Source organism: Pinus tabuliformis, chromosome 9 (assembly GCF_031772625.1).
Source record: "Pinus tabuliformis cultivar Carrire ecotype Pingquan chromosome 9, CPIR1, whole genome shotgun sequence".
In the NCBI taxonomy this organism is placed as follows: domain Eukaryota; kingdom Viridiplantae; phylum Streptophyta; class Pinopsida; order Pinales; family Pinaceae; genus Pinus; species Pinus tabuliformis.
In genome coordinates this window covers 1,380,447,071-1,380,464,104 of record NC_142307.1, presented here as the reverse complement: position 1 = coordinate 1,380,464,104, position 17,034 = coordinate 1,380,447,071, and the positions used below count along the sequence as shown (strand labels likewise).

At 40.1% G+C, this 17,034-nt stretch overlaps 1 protein-coding gene across 3 annotated transcripts in view; it reads left to right on the top strand.

Moving 5' to 3' along the window:
• CLC-D (chloride channel D) overlaps positions 1-15,951 on the top strand; it is a 386,191-nt gene extending 370,240 nt beyond the window's left edge. For all 3 annotated transcript variants that reach the window (XR_016262549.1, XM_089439578.1, XM_089439577.1), the window contains one exon: positions 15,383-15,951. Coding sequence is in view for 2 of the 3 variants with exons in the window: in XM_089439578.1 (XP_089295704.1) it covers positions 15,383-15,464 (82 nt within the window). In the remaining variant the exon portion in view is untranslated. The remainder of the gene's footprint in view (positions 1-15,382) is intronic.
• The last annotated feature ends 1,083 nt before the right edge of the window (positions 15,952-17,034 follow it).

Below are 17,034 nucleotides of genomic sequence, written 5' to 3'. Positions count from 1 at the left end.
TCAGATGAGAGGTACTTCCCATGAGTCCCAGACTGCATGGGTAGGATGCCTCGATAGGAGAACTAATCATCCTGTTCACAGGAGAACGAATGATCCTGCCCCATAGTCGCCACGGGAGAACTAATCATCTTGGCCCACAAGAGAACTAATCATCCTGTTTCACAGTTGCCACGAGAGAACTAATCATCCCGACCCACAGGAGAACTAATCATCCTGTTCCACAGTTGCCACGGGAGAACTAATCATCTTGGCCCACAGGAGAACTAATCATCCTGTTCCACAGTCACCACAGGGTATCACAGGGGAAGGTTGAACCTGTCATCCTATACATAGCGCACCACCAGGGGAGGGTGAGTCGCCCTGTGGTCGTATGTTGCTCCAGTAAGTACCCCAAGCCCCCTAGAGCTCCTAGAGATCAGTGCATGCAACATGCAGGACCCTTATAAGAAGGTCTCTCAATGACTCCAAGTCACTCGGGAAAGTCACAGATTTGACCTTTCCCCGGGGCTTTGACAAAATGTCTGTGACCTGTAAATCAGTCGCAATGCAATGGAGCCTCCTCGCTCATCAACTTACCATATCCCAGATAAGGCAGTATTTGATGTCTATCTGCTGGAGCAATCATCGTATACGTGATTCCTCAATAATCGAATCCCCCTTCTGGTTGTCACAGAGAATCACAATGGTATTCATCATGTGTACAAACAACGCACTTAAGAGCTTCTGCAACCATGCATCGTCACACGAGATCATACTCGTAGCTATGTATTCGGTCTTGGCGATGCTTATAGCAATCGACTTCTGCTTCTTGCTCATCCGTGATATCGAAACATAATCCAAAGAGAACCAGCACTGAGAAGTGCTCTAGTGATCCTCCACATTGCTTGCCTAGTCAGCATTTGAATAATCATGCAGTTTCATATTTCCGGCAGTGTATCTCAATCCATGAGAGATTGTGCCCCAAAGATATCTCAAAAGATTCTTGGCATCAATCCAATGAGGCTCAACCAAATATGAGCTTACCATGCTGACTGCAAAATATATGTCCGGATGAAAGTTCACCAAGAACATCAACGCGAATGAGTTTATGAAACTCAGAGGCATTTCCCAAATCTAGTCCGACATCACTACAATATAACTTCTGAAAGTTAAGATCCTCGAGGTAGTCACAGGCTTGCAGTTTGTCATTCCACATCCAGAATCCAACTTCCTCTTACTTCTGCAAATGAGAGGGTCTGCACCTGTCAGAAATAGGTCATCCTCATAAGGTGCTGGTATGAGAGGTCTATCATCCACAACCTTCAAACAATGGTTTGGATCGGCTTCACTCTTAGTGAATCTCAGCTTCATCTGACAGCTATCAATCGTCTCATACTACGCCCGTGGAGTTTTGCTTCAAGCCATAGAGGGCTTTCTTCCACTTGCATATGTGAGATTTCTGATCATGAATCTCAAACCCCTTGGGTTGTTCCAAACCTATGGACCTGCTACATGAGGGGAATGGTCCCCTTGTAAGATTTTCCTTCGGTACATCTTAGACATGTACTTTCATGCTCTTTTTGAATTCAGGCATCCCTGTCACCATCTGACTCATAGACCTCCAGTGCTATGTGTCAATGGACACGGTCCCTAATGGACTTCCTGCAACTTGATAAAACCCTGAACTCAAAAACATCTTTGAAAATTCTATTTTCAAACACGTACCTTTCCATCAATGAATGTCGCCCTGTAACCTTTGACTTCCATTGCCAAAATGGACACTAGGTTCTTCTTGTGATCAGGTACATAAAAGAGATTCTGTAAATGAATCGGGTTACCCTCATTCAATTGAGGGGTAACATTTCCTACACCCTTTCCGGGATAGGTGGCATCAACTCTAAGTACAATCCCACGATTGTTTCCATCTCTACCAAATTGGTGAGAGCACCCTTCTATCTGTTGAAGTGCTTTGGGGCACTACAATTAATGAGCCACTTTCCCAAAGAATATGAAGGAGAGGGCCAATACAAGATAACGCTTCTTTATCTTATCAGAACCAACATTTGATTCTTCATACCTGGGGTTCCTTGCTTTCTCTGAAGAGTCGACCGTTTTCTTGATGACCTGCATTAGCTGTCACTCCTCTGACTATTGAAGATGTCCCTGGAATGATTGTTATCATCATCAAGTGATGTGTCCTTGCCATTCGGACACTCCTTTGCATAATGGCCGAACTAGTTATCTGCCTTTCCTTCCACCCTGAGATCCGGTCTTCTCAATGAAGTGATCTTTAGGTAGGCCATATTCCACTGTGCCATACTGATAATATTCTCTGCTTCGATTTCACCCTCGGTGAATTTGAAGAGGGATGAGGAACTCATTGATCCTTTTGTCCTTTCCTAACTGTCTTCAGTGATTGCTCTTTCACTCTTGCTTGGGCTTTGTCTTCACCTCAGCCCTGATACCATGTAAATTTTGGGTATGTTCTATGCTTAGAGCAATTTATTTCAATTTTCATAGTTAGCTCAAATACCTTTTCCAGATTAGCAATCACATTAGCATTAAAGTAAACTACAAATAGAACATAAACATAAATCGCAGAAGACATGCCAAGACAAGAGAACACAAGATGTGGCGCTAGCCAGGGACAAACCCCAATGTGGGGAAACCCTTGATCAATTCTTCTTATATGTTCTTCAATAGTTCAGCAAAGAGAGAGAGAGAGAGAGAGAGAGAGAGAGAGAGATAGTACATTTACAACAGAAGTCAACACTTCGACTTTCTAGATAAGAGAATCGATCATCTCTACATGAGATTAGTTGAATACATGCTGCCTCAACTGATTCTCCAAGGTGACTCCTTCACCTATCATTGTGCTACATCTCGTCCATATGCTGCACTTCACCGTGCTGCACCATGCTACACTCATCATCATAGTGCTGGACCTCATCACACTTCATTAATCATGACTGTACCCATCACTATATTGCATTATGTGCCATTGTTGCACCATGTTGCCATACTGACCTATGTGTTGGCTGCACCTTGCTTGCTTGTTGTCCCTTGCTTGCTTGTTGTCCCTAGCATGCTTGTTGTCCTTAGCATGCTTGCTATTGTATGCTAGCTGTCCCTTGCATGCTAGCTGTAACATTGCATGCTTGGTGTATTTGCTGCTAAGTACCATACAACTGTCCCAATGTTAGTTAGCCGTCCCTTGCATGCTGCTCTCCTTCGGAGATAGATGCTCTGACAGTTTTCGGTAGTTTCGGCTGTTCCCGGCAGTTTCGGCTGTTCCGGCTGTTCCCGACAGTTCGAGTAGTTCCCAACAGTTTCCGACAGTTCTCGACAGTTCCCGTCAGTTCTGGCAGTTCGGGCGATTCCGGCAGTTGCAGCAGTTCCCTGCAGTACCGACAGTTCCCGACTGTCCCAGCTGTCCCGACAGTTCCTGGCAGTTCCGACCGTCCCGACTGTTTTGGCAGTTTCGGCTGTTTCGATAGGAGTTCCGGCTGTTCTGGCAATTCCCAAAAATTCCGGCAGTTCGATTGTTTTGGCTATTCCGTTAGTTCTAGCTGTTCTGGCTATTTCGACAGTTTCGGTTGTTCTGGCTATTCCGGTAGTTCCGGGCTTTTCTCGACAGTTCTCGGTAGTTCGGGCAGTTCCAGGGTAGTTCCCAACAGCTTCGACAGTTCTCGATAGTTTCGGCAGTTTTGGTAGTAGTTCCCGAGTGTCCCGGCAGTCTCGACAGTTTCGGCAGTCCTGGCAGTCCCGACAGTTCCGGCAGTAGTTCCCGGCAGTAGTTCCCGGCAATTCTAGTAGTCCCAACAGTCCCGACAATCCCGGTTGTTCCGGCAGTTCCCGAAAGTTCCGGCAGTTCCCGGTAGTTCCCGATAGTTCTCGCAGTTTTGGCTTCTGCCCTTTGGATTAGGGCAGCGTTATCCCTTAGGATCTCTCCTCCTACCAAAAACCAAAGACAAGTAGAGAGGAAGAGATCCCAAGTGTGTTGAAATGACTTGAAGGCCACGTCTATTTATACTAAAACGTTGAGCACAAGTGGGGTTTATTTGGTTGCTGGCCGACCTTGACGAATTGTCCCATAACACAAATAAATTCACATTTCCATGAATACTTATCGGAATTGGATGATCTTTAGATCAATCCTACACCTCTCGATGAGAGGGATCCAAGAAAAATATCAGCCTCCATTAATAAGATGACCCACATGGAGTTTGGCCCTAGTTGCCAATTTTAACACATTGACTCAATTTGACTTTTATGACTAGATGATAAAACCTAAAGGCTCACAATGGGAGCCATTACTAAAATAAATTTCCTTGCTCAGGAAACCCATGAGACAAACATTACAATAATAATTTTATTTTATTCTTTTCATCAATTACATAAAATCACAATTACATGTCATTATGAAGACTGAACCTAGTTTCACTTTTCTACAAGATAAAGTATAGGTTTGAATCTGCATCACTCTTCTAGAAACCCATTTGCTACAAGTAGGCATCTATCCTCTCGTACCATTCCCTCGATGCCTACTTCAGTCCATACAAGGCTTTTTTCAGCTTACATAAATGAAACTCCGTCCCATGTAACTCAAAGCCCTCAGGTTGCTTAATGTACACCCCCTCCTGTATAACACCATTGAGAAAGGTGGTCTTCACATCCATCTGGTGAATCCTCCAACCCATCTCAGCTACTATAGATATCATTGCTCTAATGGAAGTATAGCAAGCAATCAATGCAAAGGTCTCCTCATAGTCAACTCCCTCTACCTGTGAGAACCCCTGCGCCACAAACCGAGCTTTGAACTTCTCCACGTTGCCATCCGCAGCATGTTTGATCTTGTAGAGCCACTTGGAAGTCATCACTGACTTCCCATCAGGACGTGGCACTACCTCCCAGACATCATTCTTCATGATAGAGGCATACTCCTCCACCATGGCATCCCTCTAGATCTGCTATCTAGCGGCCTCCTCAAAACTAGCTGGCTCTGTCTCCACAACAGCTGCCTCAAAGCCACTTAACCTCTCTGGTAGTCTACTCTCCCTCACTGACAACTTGGGTCTCCCCACTGCCTCCTGAGCCTCCTTCAGGGTCTCCTGAAGCCATCTTGGTTTCCTCTTCCCTACAGTAGTCTCCTGTGGTGGTATGGGAAAATCCTCAACTAGTGCCTCTCCTCTTGGCGAGGAAGGCTCTGAAATAACCAATGGAGATCTTGAACTTTGAGATACGGTGCCTGATGAACTTGCACCATGTGATTCTGTATTCTATGAACTTGTCACGCCTGAAGAAGGTGAACCCCCTGATCTTGATGTACCACTTGATGCACCTGAAACTTGTAATGTGCCCCCCTGTTGAGGAGCCTACTGCTCCACCTGATTAAACTCCCGAGGCCTCCTCAAGGCCATCTCCTCCTCAAATGTCACATCCCTCCTCAAGACAATCTGCCTCTGTGCAGGAAGATATATGCAGTAGGCTCTACTGGTCTCACTATAACCCACTAGGATACCCCTCTTTGCTGTGGGTTCCAACTTCATCCTCTTTACCTCAGGGATGTGTGAATATGTAAGGCATCCAAATATCCTAATGTGCCCAACTTCTGGCTTCTTGCTGGTATACACCTCCTCAGGAGTCTTGCTCCCCAAGACTCTATGTGGGCTCCTGTTCTGCAAATAAACAACAGTGTTACACGCCTCGACCCACAAGAAGAAAGGTAAACTCTGATCATGCAACATCGCTCTAGCTGCAGACTCAATGGTCTTGTTCTTCATCTCTGCCACCCCATTCTGTTGAGGGTTGTAAGGTAGAATGGGCTCCCTCTTGATGCCAACACTCCCACAAAAATCCCTCATCTCCGCAAAAGTGTACTCACCCCCATTGTCTGATCTCAACACCCCAATTTGCCTCCCTGTCTGGTTCTCCACAAGAGCCTTAAACTCTTGGGATCTCTAGAAGACCTCATCATTGGTCGCAGAAAGTAAATCCAGGTCATCCTAATGAATGTCACATAGTACTCATATCCACGCAATGAAACATGAGACATAGGACCGCATACGTCAGAATGAATCAAATCAAGGATACCTGCATCTCTGCAGTCATTGCTCTGAAAAGGTGTCTTCGTGTACTTTCCCTAAGCACACCCCCTGCACACATCATGATGCTCTGTGTTGAAGTCAGGCAACCCTGTAACCATCTCCCTCAACATCCTGAAAGCTCCATGGTGCAAGTGGTCCATCCTCCTGTGCCACAACTCACATAACTCACTGCTACTGGTTTGCGCTACCATAGCTCGAAGACGCTGAAACATAAGTCTATATCTACCAACTGAGTTGGATTAGTGGGTGCTTGCACAATTGCTTCAACAACATCCCATATTTCCACCTCCTCCAATAAAAGCATAATCCTCTCCTTCCATGGGCCAAAGTTTTAAGCCCTTGCCAATCTATCCTCTACTCTCAACCTAGTAGCCATGATTCCACAACCAACAAAATGGAGCAAATCTGGAAGCTAGAACCTTAATTGCTTCAAAGGTATCGGTTCACTGTTCGAAGACTTTAACTGCTTGCTGCCCTCTTTATCAACTGACTGAAATTGAAGATTTCAACCTCAACTTGGCTCAACTCAGCTCTGATACCATGTAGAAAATTTATGATCTGCGCCCTTAACCCAGTTTACAAGTTTGCATGTGTTTGTTTAGGCCCAACTCACATGTTTTGTCATGCTGATATAAATTTTGGTATGCATTCATTGCAAACATTAAATAATACTTCTACTATTTTTCACTTTCCTATCAGTGGAAAATTAACACATAATTTTGGCAAGCATTCACACATATGAGACACTTATTTTTCGTCAAGTTGACCTCGGAGAAACCCACAACCTCTTGGGGAAATCCGGTCTTCATAGGAAGGTTTTATTGCTTAAGAAATTATAAAGCAAGTACAAAAATTCACTGTACTTATCTCCCTTTTTTTGCTGTAGCCTTAAATGCAAATTCTGGAAATTTGTGTCCACTACAATTTTCAGATTTTCTCAAAATCTCATGCCCAAAATTTCTGCATTTTCTCAGACTAGCTCCTCGAAAGTTGTGCCCAAAATCTTCCTCGAAAATAGTACTGAAGTTTGCCTTGTTTTCTATGCAAAACGCTGATTGTATCTCCTCGAAATTTGTGCCAAACAATGATTGGAAATTGCCTCGAAAATCATGTTGCTTGTAGGTGATAGTCCCGAAATTCGTGCCTCGAATTTTGGGCCAGACCAACACTGCTCCTTGAAATTCGTGTTGGTATACTCCTTGATTTTCGTGCCTCGATTTATGCATTGTTATTCTCCTCAAAATTCATGCAACCTTTCTCCTCGATTTTTGTGTCTCCTTGAAAATCATGCTATATATACAATTCCCTCCTAGAAATTCGAGCCCTCCTTTCTCTGCTACAATTTCTCCTCCTGCATGAAGTTTCTCCTCTCATGTCTTCTCCTCATGCTCACTCTCAAGTGTGAAGTAAAGAATGAGCCTCCCTTTTCCTCTTTTGTCTCCTTGGAAAAAATTGAATCCCTAAACCTATGATCCAATGGCTGAGATTTAATCTCCAAATCTCAAGATGTGTGGTTGAGATCATTTCTCCCAAATGACCCCATCATACATTGGCCCCATCACATAAAAGTCTCCTAGTACATTTTTCAAGTTGTGCACCTTTTTCTATTTTTCTCATAAAGTGATTTTTCAACTCACTTTAATATTAGAAAAAATAAACTATGTACTTTACACATAAAGTCACTTTATAAAATACAAGTGACTTTAATATTAGGAAAAGTACATGGTACAATAATTCTAAGTACCTTTTCCACTCTTGACATTAATTTAACTCATTAATGTCATTGAGACAAAAGTCCATTAATGTGCTTACTAGACTAAAAGGGATAAAAGCCTAGTAACACCTCTCCTTGGTACTATTTCAACACTAACTCCCTCTTACATTGGAGGATAAGAGGTTCTCCACCTGTTAAGAATAAGTCTTCAACATATAATACCAAAATCAAAGGCATACTTTGAACCGTTTTGAATTAGAGATTTGGATCAACATTGCTTCTAGTTAAACCATGCTTCATCAAGAAGCTATCAATGCAAGCATACCAGGCTATTGGGGCTTGCTTTAATCCACAAAGAGCTTTCTTCAGTCTACACATGAGTTTTCCTGTCATGTACTTCAAAGCCTTGTGGTTACTCCACAAATACTTCTTCCTTGAGGAAGCCATGCATAAAAACAAATTTCAAATCCATTTGGTGAAGAGTCCATCCTTGGCTAGCAGTGAGAGCCACAATAGATCGGATTGTAGTGTATCGGGCAATAGGTGCAAAAATCTCATTATGGTCTATTGCCTCTTTCTGAGAGAAACCTCTAGCCACAAATCTAGGTTTATATTTTTCAATACTTTCATTCGCACCTCGTTTAATTTTGAAAAGCCATTTAGAAGTCACAACAGGGTTACCTTGGGGTCTTGAAAATACTTCCCATACATCATTATGTATGATGGACTCATATTCTTTGACCATTGCATCTTTCCATACTTGATTTTGCATTGCTTCTTCAAAAGTGCTCGGTTCAGCGTGAATAATGTTGCTCATGGCTACAACATATCCCTGGAACCAGCATGGTTTTTTGCTTTCTCTTAATGTTTATCTGGGGGCAACATGTCTATCAACATCTTGTAGAGTGTCACGAAGCCATAATGGTCTCTTTCTAGCAGGAGGATCACATGGAGGAGGATCCATGGGCTCCATGGGTTCATCCACAAGATTAGGCTTAGGCTCAGGATCGTTTGGAGCATCCAAGGCATCATCCTGACTTTCAACATTAGCAGGAGGAGAAGTGTCCCTTGCCTTTCCAAGAGATGCATCTTGATCAAATGTTACATCCCTGCTAAACTCTATAGTTCTTTGACTAGGCATGTATATTCTGTAAGTTTTAGAATTTTCACAATAATCGACAAACATACCTTTCTTACCTGAAGCTTCCAACTTGTTCCTCTTTTCCTTTGGCACATGAAAGTAGACAAGGCAACCAAAGATCCTCAAGTACCCAACCTCGGGCTTTTCACCAGTGAAGACTTCTTCAAGAGTCTTGTTGTTTAAGGCTCAGTGTGGAGATCTATTTTGGACATAGACAGTAGTGTTAGCAGCTTCTCCCCATAGAAACTTTGGTAGCTTTTGATCATGCAACATAGCTTTCACTGCTTCCATGATAGTTCTGTTCTTTCTTTCGACCACACCATTTTGTTCTGGGTTATATGGTACGGTGGTCTCTTTCCTGATTCCAACTTCTTTGCAGAAGTCAATGAAATCATTTGAAGTGAACTCTCCTCCATTGTCAGATCTGAAGATTTTGATCTGCTTTCCAGTTTGTTTTTCTACCAGAGCTTTGAAGTCTTTGAACATGTTAAATGCTTGACTTTTGTTTTTCAAAAGGAAAATCAATGTTTTGCGAAGACAATAATCCACAAAGATTATATAATACAAGTAGCCACCAAGAGAAGTTATAGGCATAGGTCCACATAAATCGAAAAATATAAGATGAAGTACCTAACTGATTTTTCTTTTGCTTGAAGGGAATGGTCCCTTTACATGCTTTCAACTTGTGCACCCTTGGCAGACTCCATCATGATCCACTCTAATTTACGACATTCCAAAAACCATCTTTCTCACATGAGACAATGCTTTATAGTGCAGATGAGCGAATCTTCGGTGCCAAAGTTCACATTGATGATTGTTGCCATGAATCGGCACATGGATTGGTCTTCCATTGAATTTATGAAGACCTTCAAATCTCGATCCCAGAGTGAAGGCATCTCTCATGCTAGATCTTATCGGCTAGGTGAGAACTTTTCCATTTATGAAAGCAACTTTCATTCTTTTATCTTCTAAGGAAAATATAGATACAAGATTCTTTTTCAAACCAGGTACATACAAAACTTATTGAAGATATATAGTTTTACCTTGATCCAGATGAAAAGAAACATAACCAGATCCCTTTATAGGATATGTAGAGTTATCTCCAAGTATAATTTTCAGATCTGTCTCCCTCTCAACCAGATTTGAGAGAACTTTTTTATAACCAGTAAAGTGTCTTGAAGCATCACTATCAACCAACTAGCTATCACAAGAATCTGCAGGAGAGGAACTAGAAAGAGAAGAAATGAGAAAATACTCTGGTTGTGTCTTAGCTGCATTATTATCATACTTTGGGTTCCTTGAAGTCTTGGAAGAACGGTAGTTTTCTTTACGAGCAGCAGGTGCTTCTCTTCTTCTTCTATAATCAGATTTGAAGTTGTTGCTACGATTGTTGTAGTTGGATCTTGGTGCTCTTATTTTTTTTGTACAATCACAAGCATAGTGGCCATGCTTATGGAAGTTGTAGCAATCGAACTTTTGATAAGTCGCTGGTCCATTTATAGGAGCTGAAATAAGGAGATTGGAATGTATCAATGGACCTGTTGTTTACTTGATACATTCCAATCAACTCATGCCATTAAGGAGAGTGGGTAACAAATGCCATTTAAGGAGAGGTACGCATGCCTTTGTAAATTATGTATTTAAGAGTGAGTGTACCATATGATTTAAAGAGTGCATAAGAGGAATCTTTTATGACATGCCTTCAATGAGTGTGTAAGAGGAACATGCCAAGTCTTTAATGAAGAGTAAGAGAGAGTGTAACATAGAGTGTGAAGAGGGGTGCGAAGTATGAAGGTAAGGTGACTTGAATTTCTTTTTGATAATAATATCAAAGTATCATGAGGATAATGATAATATTGATAATTAAGTCAAAATCGAACTATTAAGATTGATTAATGATAAGTTGAGTGATTTTCCATCAACTATACTTGATTACCAATTGATACAAGGTGATTAACTATTTCTAAAAAGTCATACTTGAGATGCTAGACATGACTTTCTATTTTTAGAAAGTAATTCCAGAATTGTCAGAAATGAAATTTTATTTAAGGAAATTCATCCCTGGGCTGCCAATTTTCAACATGTATTGCAGGTTTGGATTGTCAAAGTTGATTTGGGAGCCATAGAGGAGTAGTCCTGCTACATTGGAAGAGGTTTTCATAGACCCTCTTTGCTACTTTGTCTTAAGAAGATGAAACACATGCTCTAGATGTCATTTTGTGAGTGAGTGGATGGTTTTTATCTTTTGATAAGGCCACTCATAGATTTATTTGAATGTGAAGTTTGCCATCAACTTGTGATTTTTTGTTTTCCAAATCTAGGTCTGCCAAAGGCTTGTATTCTACAGCCAAAACCAACCCCTATATCTCTTAAATAATTTTCCTATGAAGTTGAATGCACAACTTCATAGGCCAAACAAAATAAGGCACTGGTCTGCCCTTTCATCCACTCAGAAAGTTACGAAAATCTTAAAAATAATTTTGTTTCTTTAGCTCCTTTGCTGCCACTTTATCTACAATACATTGAGTTTAGTTAAACATAGGATTCCCCTCTAGGCTAGAGTTGATTTAGTATAACGAGAGAAATGCAGGGCTCTTCGGTGACAATGGGTATTTTTTCTAAGTTTCCCTTGGGGTCAACCGAGGAGGTGATAGGTGTTATGTCTTCTTCATACACTGATGTTACTCTGTTGCTCTTTGAATTTTTATTAGTAAGGGCACTTGGATTTTCCATTTTTCGTATTTAAACATTTGAAGATATCCTTACTTCCATTGGATTTTCACATTTCTGAGTTGTGATGTTGATTAGATCTATGCTGGTTCCTTTTTCCGTGACTTGAATTTTGATGTCTAAAGACTTCTCTAGTTCAATAGATTCGGTCAATGTTTCTTTATTGATCAATGTTTTCTTATTGGTAAGTTGCTTTAACTTTTCTTGTAGTGACTGCTTATCATTCTTTAGTTTCTTAATTTGTGTAAGCTTTGATTTATGATCCCTCAGGTTTGAAAATTATTCATCATTCTCTGAAACATTGACTTACTTTTTGATTTGTCAAGCAACTTTAGATTAAGGTTACTCAGGTGAAAGTTTTCTTCATCTTTTTTTTTGATAGGTTCTTGTTGATTTTCTTCTCTAGATCTTGTTTCTCTTGCTGTAATTTCTGATTACACAACTTCTTATCCTTGGACTTTTTTAATTTGTGTAAGTAGTTTTTGACTGTCATCTTTTAGGCAAGAAATTTCATCATATTTTTCTGATAAGTTCTTGTTAAATTTCATTTTGAGATCTTGATTTCCTATTGTAATTTCTTATTGAACTGTTTTTCATCTTCTAATTCCTTAGTTTGTGCGAGCAACTCTTGATAATGGTTTTTTAGGTTAGGAATTTCGTCATTTCTCTCTATTAAGTTCTTGAGTTTTTAATGCTCCTCACTGACCCACATGTATAGAGCCCTCAGTTTCTTCCATTTGGAAAAAATATTTGCATTGCCCACTATTTTTCTAGTCTTTGGAGGACTTGTGGGTCACTAAATGCTGATTGGATTTCATTTCCATGGCAACCTCAAGTGGTGGTTGCAATGTTTTGGATGCTCTTCACATTTAGTTAATTTGGAAAATATATTCATCAACAATAGGACTCTTGATTTAAGAACGATTGACCTCTTTAGTTGGCAGATGCCTAATTAGACGGGAATAATCTCATGAATTAATGTTACGTTTCAAATTAATAGGGATAGATGTGTGATTAACGTGTAATCTGTGTGTTTCTGTTGACATCTCGTAGATCATCCAAAAGAGGCAGAGGGGCCTATTTGACCAATGGATCCAGTTGTTGTTACTGAAATCAAGAAGAGGCCAACTTGGCTTAGTTCTACCTTGCAGGAAGCAGAAGGACATGCAACTCCACGTGGCGCCTTCAAGGAAAGCAAGAGACCTAAGAAGTATTTTGGATATGCAGCACTGATGACTAATCTCATTGATTATGAACCTTCCAACTATGAGGAGGCAGCTAGCCAACAAGTTTGGAAGGATGCTATGATGGAAGAATATCAATCTATTATGAAGAATTATGTATGGGAGATTGTGCCAAGACCTGAAGGGAAGTCAGTGGTGACCTCCAAGTGGATAAACAAGATTAAACATGCAGTGAATGGCAATATTGACAAGTACAAGGTGAGATTTGTGGCTAGAGAATTCTCTTAGAAAGAGGGGGAAGATTACGATGAGACTTCTGCTCCAGTTGCTAGCTACATAACTATTAAATCTATTATTTTTATTGCTTCTTCTATGGGTTGGTATTTACATCAGATGGGGATGTAAAGACTACTTTCCTGAATGGTGTGATGAGGAAGAAGTTTACATAGAACAACCTCACAGTTTTGAGGTTCATGGGAAGGAGTCTCTTGTTTGCAGATTGAAGAAAGCCTTGTATGGACTTAAGCAAACACCTAGAGTCTGGCACTCTTAAATTTGATGGCTACCTGACAAGAACTGGTTTCTCCAAAAGTTATGCTAATCCAAACCTACATATCAAGGTTAAGAAAAATGAACCTATGATTTTATTGTTATATGTTGATGACTTATTGTTGACAGGTGTAGAGCATCTCATTATTTAGTGTACGAGGGAGTTAGCCTTTGAATTTGATATGAAGGATCTTGGCTTGATGCACCACTATTTGGGACTAGAAGTATGGTAGAAGCCTAGTGAAATCTTCCAAGGTAAAGGAAAGTATATTATCAAGATCCTCCAGAAGTTTGGAATGGACTATAAATCAATGGCAACTCCCATGGTGACTAATCTGAGGAAGTTGAGAGACTTTGAGTTAGATTTGGTAGATTCATCCATGTACCGGAAGTTGATTGGCTTCTTGATGTATTTGGTTAATACCAAGCCAGACATTTGCTTTGCAGTGAACACTTTGAGATAGTTCCAAGTGGAACCAAGACATAGCTTTGGATTGCAGCAAAGCATGTATTGAAATAGCTATGTGGTATAGTTAATGACGGTTTGAGATATGTCTCAAACAGTGATATATAGCTGCAGGGATATACAAATTCTGATTGGGCAGGGAGTGCAAAAGACAAAAAGAGTACATCCGGAGGTTGCTTCAGTTTGGGCTTTGCTATGATTTATTGGATGAGCAGGAAGCAGACAGCTGTTGCACTCAGCACTGCAGAGGTCGAGTATATTGCAACCAGCATATCACCCCATAATCTATATCAAATGCCCAAATACAAACAAGTATAAACACCCGATTGCAAAATTATTAAAGTACCTTTTGAGAGGAAGTCCACCTTCGTCCATGTGATCATGCCGAATGGGTGAGAAGCATATGGCTGATGCAAGTGGCAGAGCTATAATGGCATGTCATCATCAACTAGTGGCAGTTGTTAGGGGCTGCATGCTGCATGGCTGACCGACTTGCTGCCAAGAATAGGAGAAAAGTTTTCTCCTATAGGGTTACCAATTTTGGTGGGTAACATTGACAATGGCAACGCTTTTGATGTTCTGGTAAATCTTGACACCTTGTGAAGAGTTTGCACTAAGGTGCTAGATTTTGTGATAACATTAACATTGCACAATCTGATAGCAATAGGGTTATTTGAAGGTGCCAAATCCATTTCTGCATTAAAACCAACAATTTTATCAAATCCAAAATAGCATTTTTGGCAAAGATTGCATGGTTGGATTCTGATGAGGACATAGGAGAAACATCAAAATTAACAGAACGTTTAGTTGCATTTAACTCCATATAAAATGTTGAACAACCATAATTCATTTTGACTACTTTATTGTCAAAGGCTGGATTCTGTTGTGGATACACTGGAAACATTCAAATTCGTAGAATGTTTAGCCGCATTTAACTACATATAAAAGGTTGACCAACCATAATTCATTTTGACTAGTTTATGGTCAAAAAGATGTGGCTACGTTAGAGTTTATACCCTTAGAATAGTTCCTTTAAGCGAGACTTCAATGGTTAATTTGAGCATCAAGTGATTGACGAACCATGAGAAAATCTCAGCATGATAAACATATTAGATAGAAGGCTTTGAACTAGTTAAAATGACCTATACACGCATGTGTCTGAAACATTCATTGGTAGTGATGAATTTTTCATATTCATTTTTGTTCTCTAGTCACAAATCTACAATTATTCAATCAATAGTTCAGGTCCCAGGATATAATTTATGGCCATATCCATCTATACTTCAACAAGCATAAGGCATGACAAATTGAACGCACACAAACAATGTATGCAAGGTATTGCTATTTGATGATGACATTATTAAACTGAGAGGTCCATGTCTAGCTCCTAATGCTTAGATATGGACAAATCATTGCTAGATGTCTGATAAGATGCAGTATTGATATGCATTTCCTACAGTTTCTTTCATGATGTGGATAATTAACTGTGTTTTTCCTTGTCTCTCACAACAGATATCGGGGGAATGAGATAGATTTTGGTGGAGGGCTTGAATTGGATCGTCCATTGTTGAATGATCTTCTTACCCATGAATAACCACACGTCTCTTCATAGTTTCAGAGTCCTGTTCTATATATTCTAATATGTACTCTAATCCATTTATTCCTTCATAATTTTCATTTTCTACATATTCATTATTAATTGCAGCAGGATTTTGCAGCTGAGCTTTGTGCATTGAAAGTTCCCTGGCCAAATATAGGTTGTGATATTGTTATATTGGAAAAATCAATAAAATTGGGCTCATTATTCAGAGTTGTAATGTAAATGTCTCTTCTCACTTTTCTTCAATGTGAATGGTAAAAGAGGAATACCTGGTTAGAATCATTGGAAAGTTTGATGGCATCATATCACTCCATTGTTCGAATAATGAATGGGCCAAAAGTATCCGTTTCTTTCTTGCAGCTCAAGTTCAATGCTCCTTTAACATATTGAAAATGAATATATCAGGTCTCACGTTGGCTTTTTAAATATATTTGGGAAGCATATCAAGAGCAAGTCGTTGAAATGTTTCTTCGTAAGTTTATTGGATATTCCATATTCTTCTTGCTATTTGGAGTCCGTATTAGTTTATTCCATTTTCCATATTTCACCATATTATAACTTAATGTTGCTTTTGGAGTCCGTTTACCATATTTGTGCCGATTTAATATTTTTTTGTGCCCTTTAACATTATAAAGAAGGTGCTATGTAATTGTGTATGAAGTCTGGGATTATGTTTTTTAAAACAAGTTTTCTTTTAGAAAAGGCTAACTTGCAGGGTAGTGAACTATACTCTCTTTTGTGCCGATTTAATATTTTTTGTGCCCTTTAACATTAGAAACAAGGTGCTATGTAATTGTGCATGAAGTTTGGGGTTGTGTTTTTTAAAACAAGTTTTCTTTTAGAAAAGGCTATTGGCATTTGAATATCTGGGAAAAAAGTGTGTTTCTTTATTTTGGAGCACTGGTCTTTGCCAGCATAATTAACTTTTCATTTCTTATGCAAATACAATGAGAGAACAAGTAAGCATTGATTACTCTGCAAGCTACTTAGTTTGTTCACCCCCTTTAGCTTATGACATGCAATATTTGTTGATTTGGGGTAGCATCGGATGTGCTTTAGCCATGAAAATTGGTGGAGAGGCTAAAGCACATGAGATCTCCAAGACCCAGAAATGGTTTGGAAAGATTGTACCCGGTTTGAGAGATATTAAATAATTAATATTTTTAATGGGGTTCTTAAGTCTAAACTTAGGAAAAATAAAATATTAATGGGTATTAACATAAAAACTGGGTTAGAAGGTTCCAAAGGTCATGGATCAAGCCAAATCTAATCTTAGCCATTGATTAGAGATTTAATCTCCGCTGTTGAAGGACCAACGAGAAAAATATAAGAAGAGGCTTGAGGATCAGTTGGAGAACACACCAGAGTGATCAGTCATTCATTTTGATAGAGCGGGGTTGCTAAGCAAAGTTGAATAAGTGATCAGTAGCGAGAGACAATGAGTACGAGGCAGAAAGGCAGAGACTACTGTGAGACCAGCACAGAAGTAAAGAGAGCGAGAGCAGCAGTCAGTCCAAGCTACGCAGAGCCCAGTAGAGGTAGAGCAAAGCCCAGGGAGACTGCG